Here is a 13846-nt window from a genome sequence, read left to right on the forward strand (position 1 = left end):
GAACTGGAGTAACTAATATAACTAATATACTCAATATAAAGCACAAACAATAATAAAATTTAAGAAAAGAGTGGAAAACCAAAAAAAAAAAAATATAGAAGTTGTATCATATTTTGTCCTGAAAATTTAATTTTAGTATAATAACTCAATCTGCCATGTAAGTTTATAGCATCACAGCAGCTCTGCCCAGCACTTCAAGTGAAGAACTAGTCAAAAAATGTTCCATTAAACAAAATGATGCATTTGAGTTGCATTTAAGAAGCAACATAATTGTGACCGTATTCAGCAACGTTTTATGGTCTGTCAGAATCTGATCAATGAGAAAAACGTAATTTTACATAAGAGAGTTTGCTGGAAAAGAGTCTGAGTTCTTATAGCACAGAGGAACAAAAAGACAGTATATTTAATAGAAGACTTTTTAAGAGATAAACTTTCTGACTGCAGTTGTTACAATGGTGTGAACTATTTAACGAAGTGTAACGAGTTGAAAAATCTGTACAGATACTTAAAAGGATTCAAACAGATTTCGCAAATAATAAAAGATAAAGTTGAAAGAATAAAATCAGAAAGCGTAAGGGAATAAATGAGGAGACAAAGAGCTAACTCACATTCAAAAGTGAATTTCTTCTTATTTAGAACAACAACAAATAGAATATTTTAATTTTATGATTATTTCAGTGCCTTTTAGTTTCTTGATTGGGCATAATTAAAGCACCTTTTCCCTCCTGAAGTTACAACAGAAAGCAATCTCTACTCCCCACCACCCAAAAAAGAGAGGGAAATAACAGTGCTCCAAAATCCACAATCTGCTTCCTCAATTCTAAGCCATGGAAGAATCTTATTTTCCTACAGCTTGTATTTAATAGGATTAGGCATGAAGGAAGGAACAGTCCTTTAAAGTCAGCGGATCTTAAACTGCTCTTGCCCTTCTGCGTTTGCTCAACCTGATGGAAAATAGACCTGCTCAAAAATGTTTTATTAACAGAATTGTTTTTCAGTCTTTTTACACAACTCACTCTCAGATGAGCTGGGAAATTTCCCAGCCACCAGCCTTACTGACTGAAATCTCCAGTGACAAGGGAGACTGAAGCATGACATAACACAACAGTAACTGCAAATTTACTCTGAGACACTTGAGTATAAAAGATTGCACAGGTTTTGCTGACAAAGGCAACAAAGAAAAACAGATGCAGAGGAGGGAAAAAAGCAAAGCTGTCAATTAGCTACCAGATCACTAATGGTAACTAATCCCTTCCCCACAAGTATTTGCAGCACAATGAGAGAAGGGTCCAAAACTGCTAAGTTAGTTTCTGATTTCTACAGGGCAGGTGCCCAAAGATCACCACATTCTCTGGCAAAATCTTCATGATTGTTACCTTTTTTTAAAAAAAACCCATAAGTTAGGAAAATTCTACTTTGCCAACTTTAGTCCTCAATGGCTTTTTAGATGCACCTCTGCCTTCTATTTTACAAACACATACAAATTACCATTCATTTTGTTGTAATGCACAACATACAAAACCACAAGTTACAACTTCTAGTCACTCTCTTCAGTGTCCTTTTAGCATCAGCAATGTCTGCTACTATTCCTATATATATAAAATGATATTCTGTATATTTTATTAACATGGCAAGAGAATATCTCTGTCAAGCATTTCACTCCTTGCTTCTGTGATTGACACTGTACATTAAATTCAATAATTTATCCATGTTGCAGAAAGCCCTGACATGTTTAATGATTCTCTTAAAACTAGTTACAGCAAATGCCATTGTTATGGCTACAGTACTTTAAAAACAATTTATAAAATTGTATCTGTATTTCTAGAGAGCAATGCTAAAGTTAATATCACTGTGTCTTTGCACATGTATAGCATATTTAGTGTAAATACTGTTAACCAGATCCTGAACAAAGGACTTTAAGATCCTCACAAATTGGGTATTTTGCTGGAAAAAGAATTAACTAGTTTGGTAAACATGCCCATTTGCCTTCCAACTTAAAATCTCACAAAAAAGTCACTTTTCACATTTCAGAACTTTACAAGCATCTGGTTTTCTGAAGACTACTTTCACTAAAACATTAAACAAAAGTTGTGCATTTTAATTAAGCACATAATAAAAGTATTTCCTTTTGCAGTGACCTCTCTTGTTTTAGTGACAGATTGTTGGAAATACTAACCTGTATTCTCGTTGAAAAAAAAAAAAAGCCTGATTTGTGTTCAGTTTGGTGCTCCAACTAAATTTATTGCCCAATACAGGGGAGGAGAGCAGCAAAATCCATGAACTCTTGTATGGATAGAGCTGCAAATAGAAAAGCTGACACATTATCTACCATATTACTTACTGAATTATTATGGTTTTACAATATTTTGAAATAAATATTTTAGTGTAATTTTAACGTAACCTTATGCATGTTTAATAACATATTTGCAGGGTAAATGCAAATCACAAAATAGGATAATTTGGATTTTGTTCCTCAATCCTTATATTTATAAAACAATCCAAGTGCTATTTGAGGGGGTGATGGTTCAGCTTCATTTAAAGTTTTGCAGAAAAGGAGGTAAGAATTTCTACTGACCAGCTGTAAAATGATGTCAGGTTTATTGACTATTTATAGAGAAACTCCTCTTTTCTCTACAGTCTGGTTTGGCTTACCCAAACATCTATCACAAATCAAATACATTCAAATAATATTAAATAGATTGGGACCTCTGTATTATATGCAACTGCCCTGTTACAGAGATTATCCATCAACTTAGCCTGGGCACAACTGAGTAGGACTCAGGAAGATATTAAAAAAGATTACAGGTGATCTTGATTGTTTCATGTCCATCCTTTCATAATCTGTTTTAAAATCAGGATTAGGAACTGCTGTATATTGTACAATGACATGTGTTGCCTAAATAAGCATCCATATTTCTGTCTTTCTGGTGATTTCCAGATGTGCAACTACAGCATGGTTGTGCATGTAAATATTTATTTTCTTTTAAATTCACATGTAAATCAGCTCTCATTTTCTCACTGCACTTCAATATACAAAAGATTACCTAATTAAGATTTCATCTTTATCTCTTGCTACCATTGCTTGGCTAAAAGCAAAGGATATGGTTCTGGCAACAGAGATGGGATGAAGATAAAAGTACAGAGCAAAAAAAGATAAAAAACTGTGCTGAAACATTTAATACAGAAGCTAAAAGGACAAAATGTATGCATTAAGACACATTAAGGAAAGTAAGAAATTGGTCATTAAATGCCCCATAAACACAGGGAAAATGAAGGAAAAGGCACTTTCAAGTAGGACTGTAAAGAGTCCAAAGTGGTTAGGCCATTTTTTTTTTAATAATTCTTGGATTTCACTGAAAAAAACCCAGCATAATTAATTTCAAGACGAAGGGCACCTCTGTTTCTCCTCTCCACACACTGCTAATTTTGGAGAAGACTAATTGACAGAAAGCATTTGAGGATATTTGGTTGAATTTTGCAGTGAAATTAAACACCTTGTCCTGATGAAATTCAGCTCACAACATTTAGAAGACAGAGGAAGCTATTTAGCACTCAACTCATGAACATGTACTGAGGAGAAAGGGGGTACTGTAGCTTTTTTCTTCAACAAAATATGGATGTCTTTTGCTTAAACCAAATGCAAATTTAGAGATTGGTAAATCCATATTGATTAGTAATCAAACATGAAACACAGATTTATTTTTGTGCCAAGATAACAAACCTTGCTTAAAAAGGGGGGAGATATATACATATAGACTTCCAACAGAGCACAAAAAATGTTCAATAAAAAAACAGTGTGGGACCTTAAGGAAGGAAAAGGAGTGATTTCTGAAGACTTTAAGCCTCTTTCCTGTTCTTTCTCCATCCAAAGAAAGTATCTGTATTGAATTTTTACTGCAGACTGGCCTTGGAACCCAACCACTACCCCACAGTATTAAAAACATAAAACTGGAAACTTATGAATGGTTTTCCTTTTAACATCCAAAGTTTTATGTACAATCAGAGAACTAGAGACAGCTGACCTAGATGTTGATTATTCATCTACCTCAAAACTGAAGCAAATTAGGCCAAAATAATTTGTTAGTTCAAGCTGCCTGTTTCTCGTGAAAAGGCTTCTGAAAGAGCATAATTTATGAAGGAAAATTCCAGCACAAGCACAGAAATGTTTTCCTTTTGCCTTCACATAACGACACAGAAACTGGGCAATAGAAGATGCCACTCTAATATTAGTTACACTGACTCACAGTGCTGCAAACCTGTGCCTTTTCCCATGCAGATCAAAGATTCATTCCCACATTAGTATGCTGTGTTTCTCATTCACACCTATTAACCTTAGGTATCAACTACCTTGATAGAATTTAGCATTTGACTGATCCTAAATTAAGGGGTTTTTTTGTCTCAACGTGCCAGATACCCCCTGAATTCTAACAGGCAGGGACAGTTACACAACTGCACTTCAAAGCAGTCTGTGAAGCAGCTTCTTTGCCTTCAGCAATTGCACACCAGTGACTCATTTAAGTGACCTTACGTGCTCATTAGGAGCTCTAGGTGCATGTTGTAAATGTCAGAGAGCCTGAATTAATGTGTGGTGGCTTTTTTTTTTCCTTAAGTATGTTTTTGCTGCATTTTGATGACAGTATTTGTGATACCCCAAGCCTCGCCTGGCTATTTGCTTATGGACAACTCTGACCTCAAATTATGGAATCATAGAATATGCTGAGTTGGAAGAGACCCACAAGGATCAAAGTCCAACTTCTGGCCTTGCATAGGACATCCCAAGAATCACACTGTGTGCCTGAAAGTATTGTCCAAATACTTGAACTCTGCCAGGCTTGGTGCTGTGACCACTTCCCTGGGGAGTCTGTTCCAGTGTCCAATTTTTTCCTAACCTTTTCCTAATATCTAACCAAGCCAAGCCTCCCCTTACACAGCTTCACAGTATTCCCTCGGGTCCTGTCACTGGGCATTAGAGAGGAAAGATCACTGCCTGAATGTTCTTAAGCACCCTAAATTCAGGGCACTCTGGAGTTCCTTCTCTCTAGGATTAAAATGCTTTGATATGTTACACTATGTAAAAATGGCAATGTGTAACACAAAGAAACCACTTTTCCCCATGACTGTTTTTCTTGCTTTACCAGTATATGACAGGAGTTGGACTCGATGGTCCTTGTGGGTCCCTTCCAATTCAGCATATCCTGTAATTCTGTGAAACAAAATCCTTCCAGTAAATCGGCATTAATTTTTTGAATCTTCCTCAATGCTAAGAATTTGGACACAAATGCAAAACCAGCCAATTACTCAAGAGTAATCATTTACTGCTTAGGTGATCCAAGAGCAAATTTTCAGTCCACCCAGTCTTAAAACAGAAACTGTGCACCCTTCCTGATGAAGGTTTACACTGATGCATTTTCCTGTGGGACTGCGTGCACAGCATCACCTTACTGTGGTCACTCTCTGTACTTCATTCAAGTTTACTTGCTTTTTGATGCCTCAACACAGTTCCAGGAAGCAAGGAATCACAAGTCTTCAAACTGCAATTTTTTTACTCATGCTATCTTCAAAACCATCTCTTATTAAAAAAGATAAATTTCTAAATTACTTTTCTGCTGTAAACAATTAAAGCAAGATTATACTGACAAGTAATTTCTTACCTTTTCACTACAGTTTGCATTCGCATTAGAAAAGAGAAATAAAACCAGCTTTCAACTTCTAAAACTTTTCTGCACAAGCAAAATGGTAAAGAAAAGGATATTTTCCTGGAGTTTCAATACCCACTCTGTAGTCCACGTAACTTTGATATGGATGGAAGTTAAAAATAAAAACAAGCCTTGCTCTCTCAAATGCTATGACCTTATTGCCTTCATGCTTTTCACTCACATAGGCCTGGGAAAGAAAGGAAAAAAAATAAAATGACAAACCAAACAAAAAAAGTTTAAAATATTTAATTTCTAACAGAATTAACAAAAACAAGAACTCTCCCACTGTTTCCATATCTCACTTCAATAACACACTTAAAAATTCTAAAAACAAAGATATGGATGTTAACACGCAAACCAAAATTGTTTACCTATGCAATGTTGTCTACAGTTTTAATTACTAAAGTGTAGCTGACAGTTTTTATAAGGTAATAAAAAATTAAAGAGGTAGATACCTGGCTGACATAGAACACTTGACAAATTCTTGCTCAGAGGTTCATAACATGGTCTTTTTATCACATTCTCCGTCAGTAAAAAAATGGATTCCTTTTATCAAATGAAATATTCAATCTACTTGTTATGGGGATCTGCACCCCACCTACTGTTATTAACTTAGAAAATGAAGGGGTTTTGTTTGTTTTTTTAGAAACCTCTGTCAGAAATAGCTTTGCTAAGCCACATTAAACTGCTGCACATACCACCTTTTTTCTATTTCCTAAAGCCGTAACTAGATATCAATTTAAAAAAAATTATTTAAAGTGGATTATGTCTAATATGAAATAATTAAACACTGAGAAATTACAATAATCGAGTTTCTTTCATAAAAGTTACAATGTACACTTAAATAAAAAATGCAAATACAAAAAAGGTAAGTTGAAGAGTGGGAGACTATTACTGACAGTTTTTTCTCAGAACCAGAGTAATTATTTTTATAAAGTGTATTGTCAGAACAACTTACACTTTCCCAAAGCAACACTTGGATTGGATTATGGACAATTTCATTGTCTGCTTTATCCAATCCACAGTTACTAAACAAACACAGGAAAAATAATAGGAAAAGACCTTGCTATGAAGCTAAGAGGAGACTGTTTCAGATTTCTATTATCTGTGGAAGATATTTCAGTGCCATGTTTTGACAACTTGAAATATATGGTGAGGCCTTAAGCAAGGCATAATAAAGTGCTGTTTAAAATTTCTGCATGCAAATTTGGTATTGCTGTTATTCTGAACATGTACCCAAATGGTGACTAGAACTTATCATTTAGTCTGTACAGCTTACCTGGGGAGATGCAAGCCAGCCAAATCTTTCCTCCAATCTATTCATATCTCTATCAAAGGCATTTAGGAATTTATAGCGAAGAAGATCATCCTCAGTAAGATTAAACTGTCTCCTGGCATAGTGGTAGCTCTCATTATTCCCTATTCTGGGGAAGTCAAGCCATTCTGGATGTCCAAATTCGTTACCTGTATTTAAAAATATTAAGGATCTGTGAAATTACACACTAAAAATACACTAAACCCGTAGAAGTAAAATATATTAATGTATAACTTTCCACAAGTTAGGAATTCCAAACAATATGTTTCTTTATATAAACCAGTAGTTTTATTATTAATATGTCTCTCAGAACTTCCACATTTGTTAGCAGATTTGTTTTGGCCAGAGCAAAATATCCATGGACTCCAGGGAAAGAAAAAAGTAATGAATAAACTATAAACTCCATGCTATCATGCCATGCTTAAAAATTTCCCATTCCCATCCCTCAACAGAGGCAAGACAAATTCAGTCATCTGGGCTGCAAATTTTACAGTCACTGTGAAACCTAAACCCATCACTTTAATAGTAAAAATCTGTTGGTTTAGAGTCCAGTTCTGGGCTCCTGAGTACGAGAAAGACATGGAGCTCCTGGAGCAGGTCCAGTGGAGGGCAACAGGGATGATTAAGGGACTGGAACATCTCTCATGGGGAAAGGCTGAGGGAGCTGGACCTGTTCAGCCTTGAGAAGAGATGACTGAGAAGGGACCTCATCAATGTCTGTCAGCACCCAAAGGGAGAGTGGCAAGAGGATGGATCAGGCTCTGTTTGGTGGCACTAAGGAATAGAATGAGAGGTAACAGCAAAAAACTGATGCACAGGAAGTTTCATCTGAACACGAGGAAGAACTTCTTGACTGTGCAAGTGACCACTCACCCAGAGAAAGTGTGTAGCCTCCTTTCTGGAGATATTCAGGAACCATCTGGATGCAAACCTGTGCCATGTGCTCTGGGATGACCCTGCGTGAGCAGGGAGGTTGGACCAGATGACCCACTGAGGTCCTTTCCAACCTGACCCATTCCATGATTCTGTGAAATCAGAGCTGCCATTCACATAACCATTGAGAGAGAAACCTCCCATTTTACCTATTGAACTCCAAACAATCAAAAGACCAGTTGCATGCACTTTGACCACCTTTTCAAGACTTTTTATCTTGGCAATGAATACTTTCATTATATTTTCCAGTGATATAAAAAGTAACTATTAAAAAAGATGACTTGAATCTCAGTTCCTGGCTTTCTAGAAAAATTCAAAAAGACATTCCAGTTCAAGCAGCAGCCTAGGTAGCAGACAGTAAAGCACAATGCTTCACGATGATGCATTTAGTATTTGATACTGAAAACCAGTGACTGAAGGGGTGTGACTATTTGGGGATCCAACAGTATGTCTCAATTCAGCAACCTTACAAGAGCAGCTCCTTTTCCAAACATAACACACTGTCACAAGCACCAGAGACACATTTCAGGCTGTGATGAGGGATGTTTGAGTGCTGTGTCCCTCTGTGTGCCTATCAGTCAAGGTCCCTTTGCACATGTGTAAATGCCATTATATTTCAATTTGGTTTTTTACAGCACTATGCTTCATAAGTCTCATCCTGATTATCTTGCCCACACTACTGAGCAGACTTCACTTGAAGACAAAGGTTCATTCAGGTTTGGATTACACTCCTTTAAAAAAGAAGGAAAAAGACTGTCATTTAATCAAGAAAAAGATTAGCTTTTCTTACATAGAACCTCCAAAGCAAATCTCAGCTGTCAAAGCTAAGGATTCACAGCAAGACCTCATTTGGGACTCAGTATTTGAGTGATTTTCATGTATCCAAACTTTTCTCGGTTTATACATTGCCATTATTAAATCTGAGATAAATTCAAATGGATTTGATCATCCTAACTCATCCTGTAACCCGCTGCCAGGCAGACTCTCAGTCATTCTGGACGATTCATTTTACACAGGATCAAAATATGTCAAGTACTTTGAAAGTGAAACGCTCATTTCAAAACCTATGAACAGCTGGTTCACGAAAACCATTTTGGAGATTACACAACACCTCCTCACCATAAAACAGAGACAATAATGGTGCACCCGGAAATATGTAAGGAAAAACATTTCTACAAGCTGTTCCTCAAGTTTTATCAACGAACTGGAGGTTTGTGGACCGACAAAGGGCAGGGATGCTGGGGGAAGGCAAGTGTTGCCTGGATGGATACCCTGCACGTGCAGCCCCAATGCTTCTGCTGTCTCACCCAGCCTGCACTGCCTGGAGGGCCTGGAGCAGTGACAACAATGGACTTATACTTCTGCAGTGATTTTTGTGTAATTCCGTGCTTCCTAGGAACAAAGAAATGACCAGAGAACAAAAGAGAAAAGCCTCATGTATGTGTTTAGGAGAATCCTTCAGAGTGGTATCCGCTTTGTAAACGAGTTGACAGGTTGTAAATTAAATTTCTCATTCAAAAGCTAAACCACTAAATTTCATATTCAGCTCAGAACTGGAGACAAATATAAAAGAATCAGAACCACAGCAGGGCTTTCAAAATGACCTTGGAATAATGCTGGACTGAGCTCTTAAACTGTGCTAACAATACGGTTTGGAAAATGAGGAAAGATATTACTGCAAAACAGACGCTGTATCTAACCAAATTCAATATTCTCTGAAGAGCTGGGCAAGGTATTACCTTCTTTCGTGATCTGCACACTATTGAAAAGATACACTACATGAGACAGCTCAGGTAAAGACAGGAAAAAATATCAGAAAGTCAGAGATGATACATATCTTGAAACAACAGCCAAGGAAAGCATACCTATTTGTTCAAGAAAAAAACAAAACAAAACAAAACAAAAATGGGGGAAATAAGCAAGAGAAGATAGCAAATAAATTAGACTAAACTAGCTCATCTTTTCCATAGATTATTTCACTGTAAGCAGAGCATACTTCCTCCACTGGCTTTGCCTATTTCCCCACCACAGTAACTGGTGTTGTTCCAATGCTGTGTTTTGTTGCCTTGTTTTTTTTTTTTTTTTTTTTTTTTTTTTAAACAAAAACAATACAAGTGCAGAAAAATCAAAAAAAGCAGTCTTAATTTCCTAACGATTACTAATGGCTATGAAGAAAAAAAGGGAATTTAGCACAGTGCAACAACTTGACAGAAGACTAAAATACTTGCTGTGGTCAGAAAAGCATGTTGAGGGTCTAAACAGCACACACACTTTGACACTGTTTCTATGGGCAACTTCTGCACCACATACTCATGAGACTTTTGCATAAGCTACTTGATTTTAAGAGGGCCTTTTGATTTCTCTTTGTAGAAAGAAAAACAGAAGTCCACAAATTATAACTGAATGAAATCAAGTAGGCTATCTTGGTTATGTTTTTAACTGTGGTATAGGGAAAAGGAACTAACATGTAGGATGTAGCAGGCCTATCAATAAACTCCCAAGATGATTCTGCACTTGAGATGCATTAAGGCTATGCATCCTTTAAAAAAACCCCACATCTGATACCTCCTTTTTTTTGTTTGTTATTTTTTTTTCCTAGTTTAAGTTTATAACAAATTCCAGGAGGGACTAGGGAAGGGAAGGCACAGGTAAGGGACCAGGACTTACTTCTGGAGATAACTACTGGTGGTACCTGTGAAGTGTGCTCTGCGTCCTTCCCCACATTCCACTTCCATTCTTGTGAAAGTCCCTAAGCACAGAAGTACTACTGGGATTTCTTTTCCTCTAATTAATTTACTGTTTGATGTAAAGGTTCAAACTACAGATTGACAAGGAGCCAGCTGCCACAAATGATGCAAATCAAGACAATGGAACTAATGGGGGGAGGGGGCAGAGAACAAAGCTGAAAATTAGGAAATTTTGATTAGAGAAACAAAACAAAGACAAATCCTTGAAGTGCAATGCATACTAATTTTATCTAGGAATTAATTCAAGTTTGCTATTTCCTGCGTATTGCACATACTGGACAACCTTTCTATGTAAAAGATTTCAAGATCACAATTACAACAAATAAATTGACTACCTATTACCATAATAAAAATTTCTATCATGCCTGTTTATTAGGCTAGAAATGCATTTCCACCACACAGAAGTTACACTGCTGCTGATTGCTTTGAGGTTGTGCCCCACAGGTCATTCAGGTTTTCTTGATCTCTCTTCTTTAGACATCTTCACTAGCAATTCCCTCTCAAAGATTCAGGCTAAGCAGAACTGAAGGGATATTTAAAGGATGGAGCAGGCAGTGTCAAGAGATGTTTGTATTTTGAATTAAATATGACACTTAAATCTTAATTAAGTATGACACTTAAGTATGAATTTAACGTCATTGCCTTTGTGAACAATGATGACAGTGCAACAATCTGCAGATTATAAATAGAATCAGTGTAAGTCAGATCTAGATAGCATGTGATATTTACTGTTATTTCAAAAAATAAACACTTCAAACAATGAATCCTCATTTGCCCTAGTTGTGAAGTTCTTGGATTTTAAGTGATTCTGATACTCTGCATTTACTCATATTTGTACTAAATCTTCTTAACATTCATTACTATCAAAACCAAACAAGAAACACTATATTGCCTTCAAATGATGAGAGAATGAGCTTCATTGCCAGCATTCAGTCTTGTAATCCATGCAAAATTAAAATAAAGTGAAATTCCAAACGTGCTCCTCCCAAAACACTTGGGCTAGATGACTCCAAGACATTCATATTTTCTTTTAATCCTCTAGCACTTGTATTCAGTGACATATTGGGTCAGAAAAGACAAGCAAAATCAATTTAGGCAAAAAATTCTATTGTAACTCCTACATAAAGAACAACCAGACCAGCTACAGAATGAAATCCTGAGGAATTCCATTGGAATGTCTCACTTGTTTCCCTCCCATTCCCACTTCCTATCAAGCTTGGTCTGTCTTCACTCATTTCCAACTGATATTTAAATGTTAGGAGTTTTTGCACCATACAATTTTATAACATCGACAAGAGAGTTCCAAGCTCTTAAAGGAGATAATTTCCCATTTGTCCCAACAAAAATTCCAACCACACTAAATGGTATTGTTCTGTTCTCATATTTCAAACCTCTTTTTTCAGATCAATTACAGAAAAATAAAAAAAAAAAACAACAAACCAAGGAACAAGAAAAGAGCAATTCTGCTATGATTTACTTTATTTTTCACCAGAAGCAGTGGGTGTGATGGTTATGCCAACATGTTTGTAATGCAGGGCTAAGAGTTGGACTCAATGAGCCTCATGGATCTCTCCCAACTCAGCATATTCTGTGATTTACATAGGGAAAAAAAAATAATTATCTGGAATAAATAATTCCAGATAAATAAAATAAACGAGTATTCAACGAAATAGTAGTAGTGTCACTGACAATGGTACTCAGTTCCTAAGGGCAGATGAATGTTTTCCCTTGAATGCTTTACTGAGCAGAGCTCAAGACTTTCTGCAATTCACACAAGAAATAAAGAGTACCATGAGAAGTTACTTAAAGTAGAAGGGGTCCTGAGAGGATGGTTATTTTATTTGTTTACTTTTAGAAACTTTCAGTCCTAAAAGTTTACATTTCAGCACCCCTTTCCTAGCGTAGAACACAATATTTCAGATTTTAAATTTACTCCATGCCCTCATAGAGCACTTAAAAAAAAATAAAAGTAGCAATTAAACTATCTGTGGTGCTTTTATGCTGAAACGGTTCCCATTTTGCTGTTTCCTATTAGCTGCAACTTGGTAAAAACAAGAGACCAACTTTGATGCTGTGGCATTTCCACCAGGTTCTGTGTACATGCACAGTATACATTATCTAGGTAACCACTTCCAAGAGCTCACTAAAATATTAAAGAACAGAAATATTGCACAACACACTGCAAAGGTTAAAAAAGAAGAAAAACAACAAAACCAAAATTCAACAAAAACATACAAAACCTATGTCAAGAAACTTTCTTGAACAGAAGATGCAGTCAGAGAAGTTTAGCTAAATGTGGTGCATTTCTGGGTATTGACTGGTACCACAACTAACAGGTTAAAGGGCCTGAAAAGTGAATATAGGACCAGACTGGAGCAGGATAAGAGGCCACACAAAGAAGGATGTTCAATAAATAGCAGTTCACTTACTGCTATCAGTAAGTACAGAATTTCATTGTCCAACTTTGAAAGAGCACATAAAGGATGGAGAAAAAAAAATGTAAACTTAAAAAAAAGACCACATAAATAATATTTGATGCATAGGAAAATTAAAGTTTTTCATGTCAAGTAAATAAAAAAATTAAAGTTCAGTATTATTCTGTTCTTGCTATAGGAACAAATCTAGTTACTTCAATAACTATGAGTTTGTTAACAACACAAAATAAGAAAATTTTAAATTAAAGTTTGGGAAAAACTTTTTAAAAAGGAGAGGGGAAAAAAGAAAAGGCATCCTAAAGTAAATGTTAGTAAGCAAAACAGAAAGAGATGGACTGTGAGAAGCCTTGAAGGTTGTGGAAAAGTAATCTGAAGGAAAAGAGAGACATGGGGATGGAGAAGAGGGAAGTAGCATAAGACAAAGTAAAGCATCAGATAGACAATGGTTAAATTAAATGGTTTTATCTGGGGTGAGGGAAAGGTAGGGAAGTAGTAAAGTACGTTTGCATAAGGGAGAAGTCATACCCAAAAGATATTTAATGGTTTCTGTTACTTCTTTTTGCATATGCAGAGACATCTATTGTATCCCTACCAGCCTGACTGGACATGGTATTGTCACCCCAACCCTCTCAAAGGTGAGAACAACACACAGAGAGCATCAACCCTCTTGTCTTCAGGCACTACTCAAATGCACACAAGGTCCATCTGCAACTGGCATAT

General features: G+C 36.2%; 1 protein-coding gene across 2 annotated transcripts in view; it reads right to left on the bottom strand.

Annotated features, from left to right (window-relative positions):
- The window catches only part of GBE1 (1,4-alpha-glucan branching enzyme 1), a 144927-nt gene that overhangs the window by 10201 nt on the left and 120880 nt on the right, over nt 1–13846 (bottom strand). For both annotated transcript variants that reach the window (XM_051780127.1, XM_051780128.1), the window contains exons 13-14: nt 6976–7160; nt 5753–5883 (exon numbers count right to left, since the gene is read on the bottom strand). In XM_051780127.1, coding sequence (XP_051636087.1) covers nt 5753–5883; nt 6976–7160 — 316 coding nt within the window. The remainder of the gene's footprint in view (nt 1–5752; nt 5884–6975; nt 7161–13846) is intronic.

Source organism: Manacus candei, unplaced genomic scaffold (assembly GCF_025592945.1).
Source record: "Manacus candei isolate 608988 ecotype Guabito, Panama unplaced genomic scaffold, ASM2559294v1 h1tg000014l, whole genome shotgun sequence".
Taxonomy (NCBI): domain Eukaryota; kingdom Metazoa; phylum Chordata; class Aves; order Passeriformes; family Pipridae; genus Manacus; species Manacus candei.